Source organism: Pogona vitticeps, chromosome 4, assembly GCF_051106095.1.
Source record: "Pogona vitticeps strain Pit_001003342236 chromosome 4, PviZW2.1, whole genome shotgun sequence".
Classification (NCBI taxonomy): domain Eukaryota; kingdom Metazoa; phylum Chordata; class Lepidosauria; order Squamata; family Agamidae; genus Pogona; species Pogona vitticeps.
Window position 1 is genome coordinate 140,346,222 of NC_135786.1, and position 22,322 is coordinate 140,368,543.

The window sequence follows — 22,322 nt, forward strand, 5'->3', positions numbered from 1 at the left end:
GATCGAACGATCCCAGAGGAGACAATTCTATAAACTCCAGCTGGTAGCCTGAGCTTATAATGTTTAAGACCCAGGAGTCTTGAGTTATCTTGAGCCAGTTGTGAAGATGAGGAGACAGGCGGGTTGTTTGATCGACATCGAAGACGGTTCTGGTGAAGTCAAAGATACTGTTTAGACTTTCTACCAGGTGCTTTGTAGGACTGTTGTTTAATGTGTGATTGAGGCTTGAAGCTGGAGGCAGATGAAGAGGCCTGAGAAGACCTTGGCTTACCCTGATTCCTGAAAGAACGGTAAGTACTAGAGGTGGATTGCTGGTAGGGCTGCTGGGAATATTTGGGACGCCATTGAAATTTTCTGGTTTTAGGTTGTTGTTGTATGGAGTAAGATTTTGCCGTCTTCTTACTCTTGTGTAGGTTTTCCAGATTTTCGTCTGTTTTCTCGCTGAATAGGCCCGAGACATCAAAAGGTAAGTTCTCAATCCTGGTTTTGATATCGTCCATGATATTGGCTGATCTCAGCCAAGCATGACACCTTAAAATGATGATAGATGCCAGGTTCTTCGCGATGGCATCCGCAATGTCACGAGATGCTAACCGCTGGTGCTTGGAAACTGTTAGTGCCTCAGCATGAGAATTGAGGCATAGTTGTTGAATATCTTCCGGGGCGACTTGCAGGGCTGGTAGGACTCTAGCCCAAAGCTGCTTTTGGTAAGCACCCATGGCTACCAAGTAATTAATTGCTCTGAGGATGAAGGTAGTCATAGTATACAAAACTTCAAGCTTCCTACCCTCCCTGTTGGAAGGCATAGCATGTCCTTTAGTAGGAATTTTGGAAGCACTAGACTCCACTACCAGAGAGTTAGGAGTGGGATGCTTTAATAAGAAAGAAGTCTTAGGTCCATGAATACGGTAAAGGTTTTCAGTTCTCCTGGAAATGGAAGTGGAATTAGCTGGATGCTCCCAGTATTCCATAATTAAGTCCAGTAACTCAGGTACATAGGAGGGACTGATAGGGTGCAACCTCACCAAAGATCAGATCGTCCTTGCGTGTGGGTGATTTTTCAGCTTCCATCCTTAAGGTGGTTGCCATCCGAGAAACCATTTGAGTGTAAGAAGAAAAGTCCTCAGATGGTGAGGAAGGGTGGATGTCAGCAGCATCCAACCCCAAGGGTTCCCCTGGTAGAGGTGTCTCTAGGGAAGCCTCAGATGTTAAGTCCTCTTCCTGATCAGAAGAACCTTCAGAGACTTGATGATCATCATCTGAGACAGGAAAAACGTCAGGGTGTTGTCTTCTTTCCGTCTCAGTGGAGGGTCTCTGAGGCATGGTAGGCTGAGATGGTCGAGGGTCTGCAGGCTGATCATTGGGCTTAAGACTCCTCGATGTGGACACTCTTGTCCCTGTTGATGTTGACTGTTTCTGTGTGTCAACACCAGGATGTTTTTGGTGTCGACGTTTTCTGGGTGGCAAGATGGATGGTGAGGAGGAAGAAGAAGCATAGCGCACCTTCTTTCTTCTCCTGCGGTCTCTCGACGTCGAAGATGATTCAGAAGAGTAATCTCTTCTTCGACGTCAACAGTGCGACTTTCTTCTCTCAGTACTATCATTGGAATCAGAGGAGGAGGAGTCATCTTGACGCCGATGCCTCCTGCGCTTTTTGACACCGGAGCCATAACCATGTTTGTGCCTGTGTTGACGTCGATGTTTCTTTGATGGAGGACCCTCGTCCTGCTCCGTGGAAGGGCATTGAGGTGTGGGAACCTCCAGAGGTTTCTCCGGTCTCCCTCGGGGTGGAGGAGCAGACTTGGAGCCAAGTGATCCTGACACTGAAGATTGTGATTGACATGCCTGTCCGGTTAACACAGGGCTAGTCGGGGCATCAGCTATGCCAGCAATGGCTTGCTGTACCTGGTTAGCAGTTGGTGACCTCTCAATGTCGACAGGAGGTTCCTGTTGAGGTGGTAAAGAGGCGCCCATTTCCGACATGGAATCTCGGTCTCGAGACGAGTCCTCCAGTATGGGTGAAGGGAGAGACGTTGAGACCAGAGGGACGACCAAAGTGATCTCCTTAGACTTCGTTTTAGGTTTAACCGCTGTCTTCTTCTGTTTCGGTTCTTGAGATGTCGATGGAGCAGAGGACATTGATGGAGCAGATGAACTGGTCAGTGTTTTCTTAGTTGTCTGCTTCTTCTTAGGTTTTTCTTTAGGTTTCTCCTTGACAGACTGAAGAGGGGGTGGAGAAACTACTTTTATTTCAGAACGGACCGAGGATGTTGATTGAGCAGACTCCATGTCCAATGGTTGTGAGGCAGAAAGGGTTTGATTCCACAAAAAGTATTTCAAGTGTTGTTGGCGAGCCTTGAGAGTAGCCTTAATAAATTCTTTACAGTGTTTGCAGTGGGTAGTTAAATGAGTCTCTCCCAAACAAAAAACACACAGGGAATGTCCATCTGAGAAGGAAAGTTTTCTAGAGCACGACGAACAGCGGCTAAATGGGCCTCTTTTAGGTAACATAAGCCAAGAGAGGCTGGAAACAAGCAGTTGAACTGATAACAGAAGAAGTCTGGTAGGCACGTGGCACCTCAGCGGGCAGTAAATAGGCAGCAATTAGAGGCAGTTTAGGTACTTGCTGTATCGCCAAAGGAGAAGTCAAAACAGTCCGTGGTCAGGGCAACAGAGATAGGGAAGTCGAAAAGCCAATTCCAGGTCAAATGCATGATGAAGAAAGAAATTTTTAACACAGCTCTAACCGAGAGGTTCCAACTCTGCTGGCGGAAAAAATGGAACTGGGGTTTGGTGGGCAGAGCATGCGCAATACAGGGCAACTCAAACTTTGTTACTTTCCCCTATAGCCCTAGAAGATTCCGAGAGGCCAGTGCAGGCGCTGTCTTAACCCACTGGTGTGGATTCATAGAGACCACGTTGAAGAACCAACTTTTATTTATTAACAGGTAGACAAATGATAACTTACATATTTGGAGCCCCAGCAAATCTCCCCATCTCCTATTCTACTGTAAAGTGTTCAAATCTGCAGGTCTGAGACTGGCCACAAAAAATAGGAGATGAGATTTTAACTAAATGGCACACATTCTCCAACTCAAATTCTCACTCCAAAGTTGCTGTGTACTGGGAAGTGGGAAGGTGAAAGGCAGTCTTGTTCCTTTCGTACCTCCTGAGGTCACTATATATAGTACACTATAGAGGCAATTTTTTAAAATGTATGGCACAGATCTCTGAAGCAATGCTTGGTTTCCTTCTTGTGTGAAAGCTCAGCATCAGAAAAGTGATAGCGCTGCCACTATAGAGTTGAAGGATTCACCATCTGTATGGTGGAACATGGCATGCAGCTTCACTAGCACATCTTCCCTATGGAGAATGAAGCAGCTTGGGGGAATATGGCAAGTAACCAAATATTTCTTGTCATTCTCCTCTGTGTCTTCACACAGATAGCCTTAAGATATAGTTGCCAGTTACATACATGTGGGAGTTCACACACACACATATAAGTTTATTGCGTGGCACACAGGCCGTTGCAAAGTACATCAAATAAAAACAATACAGTACAGTACAATTCAATACACTATAGTATGAGGGGGGGAAACCCAAATCAAGTTAGATTTCTATCACAGCTAAAAACCTCTAATGTCTTTTTTTAAAAAAAAAGAACCATAAGGAAAACTAAGTGAAGGCAGTTGATAGACAGTATCTGATGCCAATAACAAGCATCTATCGCGGAAGGGGGAACCCCAAGGGTACATGAACCTAAATAACTGCTTGATTAGTAGTAGTGGGGGCTACAAGTTTCATTTTCATAAGTATAGATATAAATCTTGCCCTTCGAAATGTAATAAATTTATCTCTGTCTGAGATTATGATCCTGAGCTTTTCCTGGTCTTCCGGGATATTCTTCCAAGATAGGCTTCAGGAGCCTTTCACGGTGGGTCACGAACAGGGGACAGTAAAACACAACATGTACTAAGTCCTCAACTGATTTATGGTCCCAAGAACAAACTCCTTTGGAATTTGTGTGTAACACCCTTTTAAGATAACAAGCGGCAACATATCAAGACATGCCTGAGTGAAGGCTTTTCTATGGTCGAAGCTCACTAAATCGGAAAAATAAGAAGGAAGATTAAAAGGCGGAGATGAAATAATCTTATAAAACGGAGCCGTTTTTAGAGTGCTTAGCAAACCTATATCTGTTTGGTAACAGAGATCAAATAATCTCTGCTTTAATGAGCTTTTTGCTGCACACAGACCAAGGTGCCTCACATACTCTTCTGAGAATCCAAGTTTGGCTACTAGTTGCAATACAAAGGATTTTCACATTCCAGAATTCATTTCCTCATAAGATGATGTTAAATATTCTGACTGAGTGGTAAACAAAATTTTCAGCCAATAGTTAATTATTGATTTGTTGACTAGTGTCATTATTGACATTATTGTCAATTCTAGTCTAACTAGCGCTGAGGGAGTTGAGGGAGGTACTGCCAACAATAGTCGGGCAAATCAGTTTTGGGTTACTTCTAATGGGTATAAGTTTCCAATTCCCCATATTTCAGCACCACACAGAATCTGGAGGAGTAACTTTTTATAAATTTCACAGGTGGGTGGGATCAAATGTCCTCCTCTAGTTCTACAGAATCTAAGTATATCAAACATGGCTTTTTCAAATTTCTGCTTTGTAAAATCAATCTGAAATGCCCAGGAACATCATGCTTAAATATTTAGTGAGCTACCTGTTCCAATATTCTCCCATCCATTGTCCATTTATGTGCCTGAGGTCTTCTACTGAAAACAATAATTTTGGTTTTCTCATAATTAACATTAAGAGAGTTCTCCTTGCAATAATTACTAAATTGTTTTAATAATCTTCTAAGACCGGGACAAAGCCAGGGCAAGTTCCCGATAAGATTCTTTTATTGAGGCTTGTTTTTTTTTCTTTTTGAGAAGCTGTTTGTAATTATTGCAGAGATCAAAAAAAAAAGATCTGGGTAAACTTTTAGACTGATTTTGTTTATGCAATTTAAGAACTCTTCTTAACTGGTGCTTTATAGTTTCGCACTCTCTATCAAACCAACTGATATTAGTTGGTCTGCTTCCAGGTGATAGTCTTCCCCTCTTGGTCAAGAAGGGTTTCAAAGTATCTATTAGTTTACCATATCCTACAAGGACAGTGTTGATGTTTGGAGCTGCCTCAATTTCCCCTTTCAGTTTGAGCACAGGAGCACTATATAAAATTTGTATTTCTTGCTGGAGTATGGGAGACCACTTCAGTCTGCTGTCACCAACAAACACTTGATCCTCCCCATTATTTAATGAAGCTTTAGGGGTGTGCATGCAGAATATAAGAGGCTGATGGTCACTTTCTGTCTGTGTACCCACTGTAAGGTATAAAATTTTATCTAGTAAGAGGGGGGGTAATAGCTAAAGAATCAATCAAACTAGCTCCATTTTTACTGAAATGTGTGAACTCCCCCAATTCATCACCTTGGAAATTACCCATTTAATATTACCAAATTTAGCTTATCAATCAGCTGCCAAAAACTTTTGCCAGTCTTACTCAGAAGGAGATCTTTTGTATTTCTTGACTGATTATAAAAGTCACCAATATGCTTGGCATAGGCAGATCTAAAATGGCCATTGCCCAGACATGCATTAAAACTCCAAGCAGTATTGTTTGCACTCCATGAAATTTTGTCACAAGATCATATATGTACATTTCTAAATCAGACCAGCAATGCTCATAATAGAAAGGAGATGAATAAGATGGAATATAAACATTCACAACCAAAACTTCCCAATCCTTGAAGGTCAGAAGAACGGCCATTGCAATAGATCTTAAAGATGGTACAGTAGTAATAAAACAGCACAGACCACTGAGGTGAATACAGTGGTGCCTCGCTTAGCGAATGCTTCGTTTAACGATGAATTCGCATAGCGAGGGGGTTTCTGGGGGAAACTACTGCCTCGTATAGCGAGGCAGTCTATGGAGGAAACTTGCATAGCGATGTTTCCCCCATAGGCCCCCGGCGGGCGCTTCGGAGCGGCCGCGGGGAGACCTCTCCCGCGGCCGCTCCAAAGCGCCTGCCCTGACAATGCTGGCTGGCTGGCCGGCGCTTTGGAGCAGCCGCGGGAGAGGTCTCCCCGCAGCCGCTCTGAATCGCCGGCCAGCCTGCAGGCATTCTCCGGGCGGGCGCTTTGGAGCGGCTGCGGGGAGACCTCTCCCGCGGCTGCTCCGAAGCGCCTGCCCAGAGAATGCCTGCAGGCTGGCCGGCGATTCAGAGCGGCTGCGGGGAGACCTCTCCCGCGGCTGCTCCAAAGCGCCGGCCAGCCGGCCGGCATTCTCCGGGCGGGCGATTCAGAGCGGCTGCGGGGAGACCTCTCCCGCGGCCGCTCCGAAGCGCCTGCCCTGAGAATGCTGGCCGGCTGGCCGGCGCTTTGGAGCAGCCGCGGGAGAGGTCTCCCCGCAGCCGCTCTGAATCGCCGGCCAGCCTGCAGGCATTCTCCGGGCGGGCGCTTTGGAGCGGCTGCGGGGAGACCTCTCCCGCGGCTGCTCCGAAGCGCCTGCCCTGACAATGCCGGCTGGCTGGCCGGCGCTTTGGAGCAGCCGCGGGAGAGGTCTCCCCGCAGCCGCTCTGAATCGCCGGCCAGCCTGCAGGCATTCTCCGGGCGGGCGCTTTGGAGCGGCTGCGGGGAGACCTCTCCCGCGGCTGCTCCGAAGCGCCTGCCCCGAGAATGCCGGCCGGCTGGCCGGCGCTTCGGAGGGGCCGCGGGGAGGCCTCTCCCCGCGGCTCCTCCGAAGCGTCAGCCAGCCCCAGCTGGTAGCCTGCCCGGGCCGCCTACCCGAGCCGTTCTCGGACGCCTGGACGTCCGAGAACGGCTGGGGTAGGCGGCCCGGGCAGGCTACCAGCAGCGGGGACAGAGGGGGGGGTATCCGGAAGGTTTCCAGGTGAAAGCCTGGAAACCTTCCGGACACCCCCCCACCCTGCAGCCGCCGCTTGAAGCCTGCCCAGGCTGCCTACCCGAGCTGTTCTCGGACGCCTGGACGTCCGAGAACGGCTGGGGTAGGCGGCCCGGGCAGGCTACCAGCAGCGGGGACAGAGGGGGGGTATCCGGAAGGTTTCCAGGTGAAAGCCTGGAAACCTTCCGGACACCCCCCCACCCTGCAGCCGCCGCTTGAAGCCTGCCCAGGCTGCCTACCCGAGCTGTTCTCGGACGCCTGGACGTCCGAGAACGGCTGGGGTAGGCGGCCCGGGCAGGCTACCAGCAGCGGGGACAGAGGGGGGGTATCCGGAAGGTTTCCAGGTGAAAGCCTGGAAACCTTCCGGACACCCCCCCACCCTGCAGCTGCCGCTTGAAGCCTGCCCGGGCCGCCTACCCGAGCCGTTCTCGGACGCCTGGACGTCCGAGAATGGCTGGGGAAAGCAGCGCGGGGAGGCTTCAAGCGGCGGCTGCAGGGTGGGGGGTGTCCGCTCCCAGCGACCCCCCACGGCTTGGATCCAAGCTGTGGGGGCAGGCTGAGAGGGTGGTGGGATTGGGATGCCTTTCAGGCATCCCGGGTTTGGATCCCACCCGCCGCCGGTTACCCTAACCGGCGGCGGGTGGGATCCAAGCCCGGGATGCCTGAAAGGCATTCCAATCCCACCACCCTCCCCCCGTGGCTTGGATCCGAGCCACGGCGGCTACCCCAGCCATGGCCGGACTCTAGGGAGTCAAGCCATGGCTGAGTTAGCCGCCGTGGGTCAGATCCAAGCCACGGGGGGAGGGAAAAAACCGGATAATCCATTCCTATTGGAACGGATTAACCGGTTTCCAATGCATTCCTATGGGAAATGGTGCTTCACATAACGATGTTTTCACATAACGATGTTTTGTTTGGAACCAATTAACATCGTTATGTGAGGCACCACTGTATTAGACTGGCCAACCCTCCATTTGGGCGACCTCTAGCTACTGCAGGAGTTGCGCTGAGAGTGTATGAAGTAAATCCATTTAATAACAACTCAGATAATAACCATGTCTCCTGAATAAAGATAATATCAAAACTTTTCATAAATGACAAAAATGATGGATTTTGAGTTTTGTTCAACCAGCCAGACACATTCCATGAAATGCATTTTAGGTGGTGCTCGCTTTGAATTGCAAAGTTTCAATTTGAAACAGGATAATCCATGGAAGATTCTAAGTCAGGCATTGAACTCACCACTGAATTTATTTCAATAATATCAGGAGAGTTACTCTGGGCGTTATCTAGGGGTGCCTCGGTTATGAAACAGAGATCGGGATGGTCTGCAGGCACTGTCAAGCTAGAACTGGAAACCCTTTTATTTATTATAATCATGGGCTCCAGGGGGATTTTAATTCTGTCCTTAACCTTTGTCTCCACTGGGCATCCTAGTGTGGGCAGTTGATGGGTTGCTAGGTCATCATTGTAATTTGGGGGCTGTTCTAGATCTCTCAAACTTGCAACCAGGGAGTCCAGGCGATTCACTAAGGATGCCCACACATCAGTTGGCAATTTACTAAAGGATGAGATAAGATGAGTCTCTACCTCCTCTTTTGGCCAAGCAAGGCCTGAGTTGATCTTTTCTGTTGCATGTCTATCATCCTTATAGTTTTTAATATAATTTTTGTAATCATTTTGCCAATCAGTCGGGTGATCTTCTAAAATTTGAATAAGGTCTTCCTCTTTATGTTTCTCCTGGCCATAAGCTAGAGTCTCTCTTTCCATTTCTCTAGTGTATCCGCTCAAGAGAGGCAGAGGTTGTGGTTCATTTTTAAAATATCGTACAGCAGTTATACCCCAATGCAGCTAATTCCTTTCTTCTGCTATAAATCCTATTGGCTATTATGCTATCTTTGAATGTTACTATCGCACGTGCTAGGGTATAATTGTAGAATAAGTAGTCCACATTTAGAAATTGGTATGTGGAAGTTAATTCAGGGAGTGCGGATCAAGTTCCATTTGCGTTCATTCTGGGTAAGTATCGCTTTTCATTTTGGGTATCCACAGAATGCTAGAGTATTAGCCATTAATCTTAACTTCCATCTAGTTCTATTCTCAGACTGTATCAACTGGGGTGTTAGTTGATTATTATTCTTGGGGTTACTATTTATCACGTCAGTTCATGGATCATTTCCCACTATATCTATTTTATCCTCTGTTCGTGGTTCCTGTCATGCTCTCTTTGCCTTTGTATCTTTAGTCGCTCCTTTTCTTTTGTCTCTTCCTCCAGTAGGCCCTTTCCTTACTACCTCTGTGATACACAGTGAAATGTGATAAAATGAAAAAGTACTGGTACCCTGTTCATTTTACATTGAGCAAACCACATAACCACCTGGGGAATTCTGGGAGTTATAGTCCAAAATCACAAATCGTCATGCCTTTACTAGCTGCTTAAATCTTGCTTTTTAATAAATGCATTAGCCAAAATGCTAGTGTGGACTTATCTCAACTGATACTGCATAAATTGCAAGGCGAAAAGGTTGCTCACATCTCTAGTCACATGCCACCTACACAACTTGATGCATCATAAGGAATGTGTATAACAACTCATTACTTGCAAGTTGCCACTGTGAGTCACACAATTAACACTTATATTAGCATGAATTCACAATAAGATTCAGGCTATTGTCCTTGTTATGTCACTAGTTTTTCTATGATGCAGCAGTAATATCAAGTACAGATTGGCTGAAATCCAGTAGTAAGTTGCAACTAGAAGTAGGCCCATTAAATCAACGGAGATTTAGTGAGTCAACACCAAACACTAAATTCGATCAATTCAATGGGCCTACTCTAGGTGCAAATTACTACTGGATTTGTCTAGTTTTATTTTTTAAAATTGAATATGTTTCAAGACAGTATACAGTGCTTACAATCATACACACTATTCACAATATTAAATGTATTTTCTTTAAAAATTTAGACTTTAAATTTAAATTTAAATAAACTTTATATATTGCCTGCCATAACTGACACCTAAGGCAGTAAGTATCAGAATATTTAAATAATAATAATAATAATAATAATAATAATAATAATAATAATAATAATAATAATAATAATAATAATAATAATAATAATAATAATAATAATAATAATAATAATAATAATAACAATAATAATAATAATCCAGAATATATACATTTTCAGAGATGAAAAAATAGTAGTTGCAAGCAATATTTTAAACATTTGAAATAATCACACTGCAAATCAAATTCCAAATAAACAGGGCAAACATGGTTGGGTGTGGGTGTGCCACAAAATAAAAGTGAAGACATTAGCTAGGTAGGGTCTTCTGTGGGAGGAAGTTTTACAACCATCATGCAATTATTGCAAGTGCCATTTCTCTAACAGCCACCTGCCAAAATATTGGATTAAGCAGCATGGAAGGGAAGGAAACACACAATTAAGAAAGAAATACTCAGTGTTTCTATAGTCCTTGGTTTTATCAGTGATAACACATAGGTTTGTCCAAGTAGATATATGCTACAACAAAGCAATTGTTACACTATGAATAAAGCATCTTAAAGACTCCAGCGTCCATTCCCCCTTTCAAAATTCACTGCAATGATGTGATATGTTTGTCTTTAGAGATTCCTAAGTTTCTTGGACCCAAATGCAGCAGTAATCTAAATGCAAATGGAATGTAATAAAAAAGCAGGTGTTTTAAATGCTTAAGTAATGTAATGTTCCAATGTCTAGATTCAATAAGAACATGAAATTTGAACACTGACAGAAAATGAAAAGAGTCACATTATCAGAAAAAGAAACTGGCAGGCAAGATAACACTTCCCATTTTTCTGCTGGCATCCTGGCTGCAGCAAATAAGGCCCTTAAGAGATTGGTTTAAAAAAAAGGTTAAAAGAAAATGCTGACTTGTAAATCAACAAATATTTTATTGGTGTTTGAACTGGTTACATTAATCTAACATCGAACTCTAAAGATTCTTATACAGTTCCTTCATAAATGATTGTCTTCAGCCCCTGAACAACTTAACATCTAAAGAACACTCATATTTATAGAATTATTAAACATTACTAATCAAACTTTAAAATAGTTTTAGCAGTCACATAATAATAGGAATTAAGAGTACAACATGAAGAAAAAGCAAATGCAATTGAAGAAAAGGCTAGTGTGTTAAGATAGTCAGGAAACAGCTTCCAAGTACTCTGTAATTCCATGGCACATGTTGTCTTCATGATACATCTATCAGATGATCACTATATATGTTAGAATTAAGATAATCTGAAAAGAAACTGACACCAGTTCTTGGCCCTGCAAGAACACACCATCAATGAAAAGAGATTTTACAAATGCATCCTATTCACAGGCTTTCAATATTACATCAGATACCATCCACTCTGTGCTTTCGTGTTTGCATCAGTACATGGAAAATACGTTTCCATACATCTTGTTTAGATGTCTAGTATAAAATACTCCCTCCCCCTTTTTTAACTGTGAGCTGCTCTATAAAGAAAATATAACGCTGTTTATCTGCTAACATATTAAGACACAATTTGTGTCACCAAAGCAATACAATTAAATTATTTGTTGGTGCAAATGTTAATTGCTGGTACAGCTATTCTCCGTTCCCCACGTCATCCAAAGTTTACTTCAGATTCTGGTACAAGATCCTCGTATAAGAAAAAACCTGACTAGCTTTATCTGTAGTTCACAGTGTTAATGAATTGCATAAGTACGGTGGAAGGAAAAGTTCCAGGAATGCCAAGGCTGCAATGAAGAGTTTGCATTCTTGTCTGACAAGCCATGTTTCATGAGGAACACAGTATTGCATCTTCATCAGCCTTATGACTTTGGTAAATTGTTCCAACACCAATTATAGTACAAAAACATAATAAGATAATAGTTTGATCTGTGCAAATGGACAATGCAGAAACTTTTGGTTTTGTTGAGATCTGGTAAAGCTGATTAAATATTTATGAAGATTCCCAAAAAAATCTAAACTACATCCGGCCCAACACTTAATTGCAAATTCCAGTGGATTAAGACTGCTTTAAAATATAGAAGCTACATGACTGATTAGGCTTAAACAAAAATAAAAAGTGGGTACTGGGGAACTGATCTGGGGGAAGAAAGTACAGTGATATGCATTATACTTCAAGACACCACATCCCTCTTTTGCATCGTGCAGATGACCAGGATTATCAGGTTGAGCGGTACACTGGCGCTGTTAAAAGATTTGTTCAAAGATTTGTTATGCACCCACTGAAGGGGTCAAAGACAAAAATGTGGTAAAACCCACAATGTGGAAAATTAGCTTCTAAGACTGCAGAGTTAGTATGACTTCTCTATCGTATCACAGTTGGAATGAAAACTGGTTGGCAAAGTTAATTCTGAATACGTATATTTGTCTCACCTTGTTATATTAAACCTTGTGCCTGTCTGCCAGAACCATCTGGTACAGATACATGTCCTTCTGGCTTTAATGACACAGCAATTCTAGACTGGCAAGGAATTTAGACTGGCAAGGAAAAGGTGCATTATTTCCTTTTTCACATATAAATCTTCCTTATCAGAAAGCATATTGTACTAAAAGTACTATTAGATTGGTTTTTAATTTAAAAAATTATGTTTTGAGGTAGTTTTGCATGAATGGTTCGTCCAAAGCAAACACCGTAAGTGGTTTTAAGATATTTTGAAAGCATTCCTTAAAAGCAGAACCAAAATATTTTGTCCCCTTAACTGCTGGTGACAAATCCCCAATTATACTACAGCCCTAAGAAATGAAGCCTTTTTGTTCATTCCAAAGCATCTTTGGAGTGAGGTGGGGATTGCATTGGAGCAAGGGCAGAAATGAAGGGAAATGTATACCCTCTCCTTCCCTGCCAGATGCCATTGTCTTGAAACCATCGACACACCGTTGTAGCTAAGTCTGTGTCCAATAAGTTCCAGACCAGTAGTTGTGAGTTAAACAAAGAACCAGAACACTGGTGGGATAAAAGGACTCAGGAAGGTGACATTTCAAAGGAAAAATAACTGGCAGGAAAAGGCTTTAGTACTGTCCTTCTCTTGTCTGCTACAAATTACCTGTTTCTGAACATGCTGCCACAGAGAAGAGACTGACAGTGCTTTATTTTACACATGGCTACAGCGCAACATGCTCTTGCAAATTCTTTTTTCCTCTGCAATTTTGCCTCTGCGTGTCATAAGAAACTGCATTAGAAACAGGCCCCAATGGACCTAGCTTAGTATTCTTGCTAAATCAAGCTTAGTCATTGCTTTATTCTTAAAGGCTAATTAAATAACAACACGATTGACCATTTTATACACTAATCTGCTGTGACACACTACTACCATTTGGCATATGATGATGTAATGGCGACCTATATTCACAGTAACTTTCAATGTGTACTGCCAGCGTGGTTCCCAATGTTCATGAAAATGTACTACTTTCTAAGCTGTCAGATACACAGAAAACCAAATCTTCACGTAGTGATAGATTTCACAGCAAAATTTGATCTAATATTTTTATTTCAATATCTCTGAGAAAGGCATGAGTGCAGAATGTCTTAGAAAAAAATAAATAAATATCTAAGTTATGTCAAATGTAAGTGCAACCATTTCTAAGAAGTTTATTTTAAAAAAATCATCTTTTGGGAGAAAAATAAGGATAACTTTTTGGAAAATTACATAGCTGCCAAATAAGATCTGGATTTCCAACAGAGAGAAATCTGTAAGTATTAAATATAAATTTTTATGCCTGCTGCTATTCCGAAAAGTTGGAGTGTGTGGATACAACTCTTTTGCATATACACAATTATTAGACATTTTCTTGTTTCAGTTCCAAAGATCTTCATAATCAGCCACAAAACGGGATTTCTGAATCAGCTCCTTTCTTTAAAAAACCATTTCTGGTATTCTGAATTGGAACATGGACGTATAACAGGTGCTGGATTGCCATTGTAGGCATTATGTTCAGCTTGCACACACTTTTGGGTCTGCACGTGGACTAAAGTTCCATCCTACAAAAGATGATGCACAGTACTTTAGCATTTATTACAAAAGCAGGACAATCATACTTAAGAGTTAAAGTGCCTTAACTGGAAAATTTTGGCAATGACAGTCATGTTTAACTAAAGTTTTAAAATTTCTACTAAAGAAATGGTAATAAAGGCATTATAAACCAAAGCAGATTTTATTGAAATTTGCAGAACCCTCAGATTTTGCTACTGCAGATTAGTAGTGAAAAATGAGTAGACATTAGCTAAAATAGAGTTCTGCCAAAACTACTTGATACATTTTCATTCCTGAGCTTAGAATTCAAATGTCAACACTATGAAAATTCTATCAAAAATGCTAATAGGGATTATCACAATACAATGAAAGCAGTCTGTGTGGTAAAGCAGCAACCATTTAACAAACAGGCATGATAAATGTTCATGAGAAAGCTAAACAATCTTTCAAGTTGAAATGGCCTTTAAAATGTGAGATTACCTACTCTTTTTTCCTCTGGTTATTACTAAGTAGTCACATCAGATGGTTTTTCATGCTGTTAAAAACAACCTGGATCTGCATATGAACAGTGTGCAGATAGGAAGATGTGTATCCATCATCAGCATAAAACAGGAAGTCACATTTTAATTAGCACAATGCTGTACCAACCAGGGTCACACTAACCGTGGTTATAATCTACATAAGCAACAGTAAAGGGAACCTGCTCAATCCCCTGCTGATCATTTCTCAAGCAGAGGTTTCAACGTTCTAGCTCTCATGTCCTATTAGAACAAACCTTCTACTTAAACCTTAATACCTTTGCAGAAATTTCAATGAGGACAGAAAAAATACGTTGGGATTAGATGGGAGAATGCTAGGTAGTACATGATTTAACCCCAGAAGCAATGAGCTCAAATGAAACTGCAACCCTGACATTTTAGAAAGCAGTTCAACTTGAAGTCCTTCTTGGTGATTGGCTTACCATCTATTTACTAGGTTTTTCAATCTTTCTACTCATTAAAAAAATCAAATGTAAGTCTTCTTACCTCTCTAAAGACAAATTTCTGATTTTCAGGAATGTTCTGGACAAGGTCTTGGCACAAGTACATTTTCAAATAATCAGTTCCTTGATCAACAGCTGCACAAACTTCAGGATGCCGTGTGTTGTAGCGTATTTCGTTGTTGGAAGTGTATTCAAAAAACTATAAGCCCCAAAGGAAAAAAATCTTCACTAAGTTTCTAACTGTGTATGTGCAATATTCAGATGAAGAGTATAAAGAGTATTATAATTAAATTAAATTATAATATAATTATTTAATTTTAAAATATTTCTTAAACAGGTTACTAGTAATTATTAAAGCATAAAATAATTCTTAGGGTTCTAGCAGAAATGTGCACAGTGAAAATCTTTGTTCTTTCAGGGGGGTACCTTTTTGTTTTTATTTCTTTCTTGCACCAGTTATTTAGTTTAACATGAAAGGGACCACCTCTTTCGGATCATTTCATTTTGGTTTTCCCCATTCCTACATTCTGGTGCTTGTCTTAAAAAGGCCTAAATAAACCCCCCACAAAAAACTTTACTCCAAAAAAGCAGAGTTGAGGCAACAGAGAACCAATCTACTCTGAAAGCAGATGAAAATACAAGAAACCAATACCATCAAACAAAACTGCCCGAAGCAGCACTCACCAAAAATATACACCTTTAATAGAATAAATACATATGAAATTAACTAAATAACACTTTAAAAAAAATCAATTAAATAGAGAAAGCACCAACCCACCCAAACACAGAGGGAGAAAACAGCAAAATAAAACACACACACATAACCGCCCAGAGACCTTCGGGTAGTGTGGGCGGCATATAAATTAAATAAATAAATAAAATAAATAAATAACCCCTCTCCCCAAAAACCAAACCAAAACAAAACAAAAAACAAGTCAGCAAATAGAGACAAATTCTTTTTTTCTCTATCTTTATCTACTTTGTTTTGTGTAAATGTTGTAAATTGTTATTTGATACTAATTGTTTTTATTCTGCATTTTGTGAGCCACCCAGAGTAGACTATGTCTAAATGGGCGGCATATAAACTCAATAAATAAAATAAAATAAAAATAAAATAATACAACTAAAGCCCCCCACAACCAAAATGACTGCAATACAGGGAACATTTTTCTCCCTCCACCAATTGATGTCTTCTCTTCTTCTTTAAGTTCAGAAAACAGCAGTACAATAATAAAAGAGATGAAAGAACCAAAGAAGGGGAGAAGAGGGTTTTAAAAAAATCTCAAGAGGTATGTTGGCACAGGTAGGATGCCTGGAGGCAGAAATAAATATAATCCAAAGAAAGAGGGGGAAAATTCCCCCAAAAATCAAGGGAAAAGGGGGAGGGAGAGAGGAAAGGACCCAGAATGGAGGCACAGAGCCAAGCAGGTATTGACATAATTCCAAGATGAAGTTCACCAGGGGCTTAGCACATAGGTAATTCCACCCATAAGGAAAGAAAGAGCACTTCTCACTGGGTTCTAGCTAATCTAAGCCCTTCTACAGATTCAGCACCCCACCCCACCCCGATATCCTGACTGGCTGCTGACAGCAGTGCAACACTATTGGATAAAAAATTTCCCTGGTCATTTGACAGATAAGGGATGAAAGAAAGGTTAAATGGAAAAGGGAAAACATTAAAAACCTTGAAAGCTACATTTATCTCATTTTCATTAACATGAAATTAACACAAAAACAAAAAAGCCTCTTTTCCCCTTTCATCAAAACATAGCACTATGTAGACAGTGTTAAAAGGGTCACTGAAAGGAAGAAAATAATATATAAGAAAGTTGATGGAAACAAGATTGATCAAGAGGTGAGTCAGATGGTTAGTTGCCTTTGGAAGGCTTACAGAGGAATAACTTTATATTTATTTATATTTATATTTATTCATATGTAAAACCACTTGTCTTCTGGAAGACCATTTGTCTTCTGGAAGGTTTATCCCCAGGTAAGTGTGTGTAGGATTTTTACATAGGCATCCTTCAGTCTCGAGAGACTATGGTAACATGCTCTGAATCGAGGAGTGTCCTCTCCAGAGCATGAAGCCCGGGTAAGGTAATATGGAGGATAGGCTGTTACCCAAGCAGCAGATCCCCCCTCTCCACATTGCTGAAATGGTCCAATGGAAAGGCAAGAGCCAATACAACTGATTCCAGCAATGTTGCAGGAGTTGGCAGAACGACACATGCTGCCTTCGGGACTCCAGCTCCGGATTTTGCCTCGAGGTTAACTCCTGAAGCCTTTTCCATGAGTGGATATAGCCACAAGGCAGTGGAGGTTTGAAATTGGAGTTTTCCTTCTCCTAGATGGGCTGCCTTCCATGGCTGACGAGCCCCACCTACCCGGCGTGTGTAGGATTACAGCCTATCTATTTAGGGATTTTTATACTGCTTTTATATACTCACTCATTTCATATGCTAGCAAGGTTAGGCTCAAAATCCTCCAAGGTAGGCTTCAGTAGTATGCGGACTGAGAACTCCCAGAAGTACAAGCTGGATTTAGAAGAGGCAGAGGCACTAGAGACCAAATTGCTAACATGTGCTGGTTTATGGAGAAAGCCAGAGAGTTCCAGAAAAACATCTATTTCTGCTTCATTGACTATGCAAAAGCCTTTGACTATGTGGACCACAACAAACTATGGCAAGTTCTTAAAGAAATGGGAATGCCTGACCACCCTATCTATCTCCTGAGAAAACTATATGTGGGACAGGAAGCAAGAGTTAGAACTGGATATGGAGCTGAGGGCCCAATACTTTGGCCATCTCATGAGAAGAGAAGACTCCCTGGAAAAGACCCTGATGTTGGGAAAGTGTGAAGGCAAGAGGAGAAGGGGACAACGGAGGACGAGATGGTTGGACAGTGTCATCGAAGCTACCAACATGAACTTGACCCAACTCTGGGAGGCAGTGGAAGATAGGAGGGCCTAGCGTGCTCTGGTCCATGGGATCACGAAGAGTCGGACATGACTTAACGATTAAACAACAACATACTGCTTTTCCATTATAAGGTCTTCAAGGTGCTTTACAATCCAATGCAGCAATGAAAATAAAGTCTTACCTGATTTTGTCCCATGCCATGACATGGATATAATATGACTGTCAGTCCTGCTATATCATGCTCATTGGGAGGATTGTAATCGAAGCAATAATTTGCCATCCCTTTATTCTTCAGCTAAAAGGGAACAGAAGGCCATTAAAGGATACCATCCCACAATACATACACTTCATCAGACACTGCACTTTATAAAGTATTAATTTAGCAGCATATAAGTGAGTGTAACAGCAGATGCAGTGACAAGAACACTTAAACAACAAGATATGGTTGCTTCGTTGCAGCAGAACTGAGCATAGTAACATTTTTTTACCCGTTTTCCTTTTGCTGTGCAAACTGAGGCTTAAAAAGCAATGTCAGGGTAGCACAACGGGACTGTCTTCTCCCCTACTCTTTTCTGTAGCCCCTTGTAGTACTCGAAGAGTCTCTTAGCTCTTCAGAGGAGGTTGTGAGGGCACATTGAGCCAAAAGAGGGTGGCTAATTACTCTCTCCCAGTTAGACTGATGGAAATGAAACTACAACAAAAGATGCCATAGGTGGCAATGTTGTGCTGGAAATATGTGTCCATATGTTTACATTAGTTAAGTTAAATGAGTGAAAGTGAAAGAACCACACTGGAGCTTTTAAAAACAGGTTGACTATGCCAGGCATGATTCCCAAGCATGCTCTATAAATAGACTTAGATTTTCACATGCAATCAAAATGCATTCAGCTGGGTTTGTGCTTTTATGATACAATGGCTGAAATCTTGTGTGGTATAGTAAATCACAACTACAGTAAGGTCACTGGATCATTCCTCCATAAACTCCATTAGCCTATTCTAGTTGCAACTAACTACACTAAGCAACAGGATTTCAACCAATACTTTCATATTAGCCATCTTAACAGCTCAATAACATATGACAGTTACAATGCTTCAGTTTTTCACTGAAGTGGTGTAAAACACAAAAACATTATTATTGAATAATTTAGTGTTGATGCAAGCTTATGCTGTTCTCTCATTATAGGATATGGATCATGAAGGGCTATGGAATGTTTTAAAAGAAATGGCTGGACTACAACATTGAATTTTCCTGATGTGTAACCAACACTTGACAAGAGGCTATTGTTAGAAAAGAATATAAAGAAAAAGAATAGTTTCCCATGGACTAAGGTGTCATATAAAAAAGCTTGCAGACTATAGGAAAACCCGTTTGTACTGCAGGGGGGAAAAGGGAAAAAACGTAAACAGAGGCTTTATTTTCTATGGATTTATTCTCTCTCTCTCTCTCTCTCTCTCTCTCTCTCTCTCTCTCTCTCTCTCTCTCTCTCTCTCTCTCTCTATATATATATATATATATATATATATATATATATATATATATATATATATATATATATATATATTTATTTATTTATTTGGGCCTATATATATATAGAATATATACAGAAAATATATCCATAGAAAATAAAGCACACACATACACATATATATAGGCTTTATTTTCTATGGATTTATTTTATATATATTCTATATATACTGTATATAGGCCCAGATAAAGGAGCAGTTTTCACTGCTCCAGATAAAGGAGCAGTGAAAACTGGTGGAAGATAGATTATTAATATAAAAGCAGATGACACCATATTACTGGTAGAAAATACTATTGATTTGAACGAACCACTGAAGAAGGTGGAAATGTAAAGTTGAAAAGCAAGCCCATCACTGAACATTAAAAAGACAAAAATAATGACTACATGAAACTATATATTTTACATTAGCAATAGATAAAACAAAATTATTAAAGATCTTCTGTCCCATGATTCAGTCATAAATCAAAATAGAGACAGCAGGCAAGAAATCAGAAGACAAAGGCTTAGAAGGGCAGCTATGGAGAAGCTGAAAAAGATCCTCATGTGTAAGAATGTGATAGTGGGGAACAGGGCCAAAATCATCCATACTATGTTATTCCCAGTTATGGTTTATGGACGTGAAAACTGGACAATGAAAAAAGCTGACAAGAAAAAAAATGTTTCATCTGAAACACAAGGTCGGAGAAGAGCTTTGTGGATACCAATGTTGTTGTTACACACTATCAAGTCCAAAAAGTCCTGTCTTCAACAGCCCTTGTTCAGCTTCTGCAAACTCAAGACCATGGCTTCCTTTATGAAGTCAATCTACAGTATCTCTATTTGGTCTTCCTGCCGCCTTCAACTTTTCCCAACATTCCCTCTCTTTTTCATTAGAAGTCTTGCCTTCTAATGATGTGTTCAAAGTATGACAGCCTCACTTTTGTTTTTGTTTTGTTCTTTAAGCTTCTAGAGCATGTTTAGGCTTGGTTTTCCTCTTTTGTTGTTCTCTATTTTAATTTATTTTATTCTATTTGTGAATAAATAAAAATTAAAAAGACAACAATGCTAGGAATGGCTGAAAGCTGCAGAAAAAGAGGATGACCAAATATGAGATGGATTGACTGCCTAAAGGAAGCCATAGTTTTGAGGTTACAAGAGCTTAGCAGGGCTGGTGAAGACAGAAATATTTTAAATATTGTGCATTCATGGAGGTCACCATCAGTTGTGGCAACTTAATGGCACATAACAGAAATAAATATGCTACTCTGCTGCCATTTCATGCTCCTTCTGAGGGCATGCAGAATTTCTGTACAATTTTGCTGGAAAGCAGTATGTGCTCTAAACAGACTGCTTCCCAGCAACAACAAAAAGCAAATGAAAACTTTGTATGATCTGATCCTTTTGTTATTTTTATTGAACCCAAAATGTCAAGCCCAAGAGCTATATAAGACCACAAATAATTTTCCCTTCAAGGAAATTCATAGTAGAATCACAAGCAAAGAATTTCACAAAGCAAGGCTATTCCAGGAATTAATAAAAGCAGCTGAGGGGAGAGAAGAAAAAATAATGCAAGCAAGGCTAAGCAAGATCCTTTCAGCGAAAGGAGAGATAGTCTTGATAAAAGTGGAATCATCTTGGCAAGCAGCAATAGGAAAGCTATGAGGGAAGCATCTGTTAGCTTGCTGTTTGGTGTACTCCTACGTTAGATTCCTACAAGGCTTAAGATGAATGTGAAGGTACTGTTCAGTATGCATGTACCACACATATATGCACAGACATGAATTACATTTTTCCTGTGGACTGATATAATTCTTATGCATGTGCCAGAAACGATGTGAAATGGCCTCTCCTATGCAAATCTATATTCATGGAGAGGAGAAAATTACTTTGCATAGGCCAAATGATGGATTTCAGCATAAAGCAGTGCAACTGTTAGGAGGTAATGGGATCTTGTTAATGGGAAGACTGTACTGGCCTTGACTAGATAAACCTGTGATCAAGGCCCCTTCCTATGATCAGAACAGAATTGTTACAAATGACTCTCCTAGTCATTGAATTATAAATCAAAGGCACTTGGGATGTACATAGCTCTTCAAAATGTTCTCAGTAATCAGTAATAGAGATGGGCATGAACCTTGGTTCAGACGTTTGTGCCAGTTTGTACTTGTGCCACCAAAGTTTCTGCTTGTTTCTTTTCCCTGCCTTCTTGGCTGGACCGCCTACTCACCAGCCAGGGTGTGTTCCTCTCCTCCTCCTCTTCAGCTGTTTGACCAGTCTCCAGCAGGAGCATGGGCTTTCCTGCCTCACTTCCTTGGCTGTTCACCCACTTGGACAAGGAGGCAGAACAGACAAACCCAGGGACTGGTCAAAGAAGAGGAGTGCATGCCAGCTGATAAGTGGGTAATTGGCAGGGGAGGCAGGGGAAGGGAAGCCTCAGCACTTGTGATGCCATGCATATGAGCCGGCACAAATTTCTGAACTGAGGTTCATGCCCATTTCTACTCAGTAACATGGCATGAATTACTATCCCCGCAGGAGTTTGTCCCAGCTGATTTTTCCCACTGCTTTCTGGTTACCAAAAGCAGGAGCCCACAAAAAACCATTCAGATGCCCTTTCCATGATTTGTTGGTTGTTGTAAGGTATAGCCTGCTGTAGGAGTGATCACTGTCACCATGGCAAAGATTCCTTTAGGGGTCAGAGAAAAGCATTAAGAGTTCTCCTCCCAGTAAGACATCTCCAAAAAATTATGTTTTCTTTTCTGCAGAGACTGGACTCTCCAGTTGTTGAATTCAGCTATACAGTGGTGCCCCGCTTGATGACAATAATCCGTTCAAGGAAAATCGCTGTTAAGCGAAATCGTTGTCAAGCAAAAAACAAAAAAACAAACAAAACCATTGGAATGCATTGAAAACCAGGCTCCTAATTGATGTCAAGCGAA

The 22,322-nt window shown here is 41.3% G+C and overlaps 1 protein-coding gene across 1 annotated transcript in view; it reads right to left on the reverse strand.

Moving 5' to 3' along the window:
* Positions 1–10,879: 10,879 nt before the first annotated feature.
* Positions 10,880–22,322, reverse strand: part of GALNT12 (polypeptide N-acetylgalactosaminyltransferase 12) — a 49,551-nt gene continuing 38,108 nt past the window's right edge. The window contains exons 8-10 of the mRNA XM_072998476.2: positions 18,060–18,173; positions 15,004–15,159; positions 10,880–13,986 (exon numbers count right to left, since the gene is read on the reverse strand). Of these exons, the coding sequence (XP_072854577.1) occupies positions 13,849–13,986; positions 15,004–15,159; positions 18,060–18,173 (408 nt within the window). The 3' untranslated portion in view covers positions 10,880–13,848. The remainder of the gene's footprint in view (positions 13,987–15,003; positions 15,160–18,059; positions 18,174–22,322) is intronic.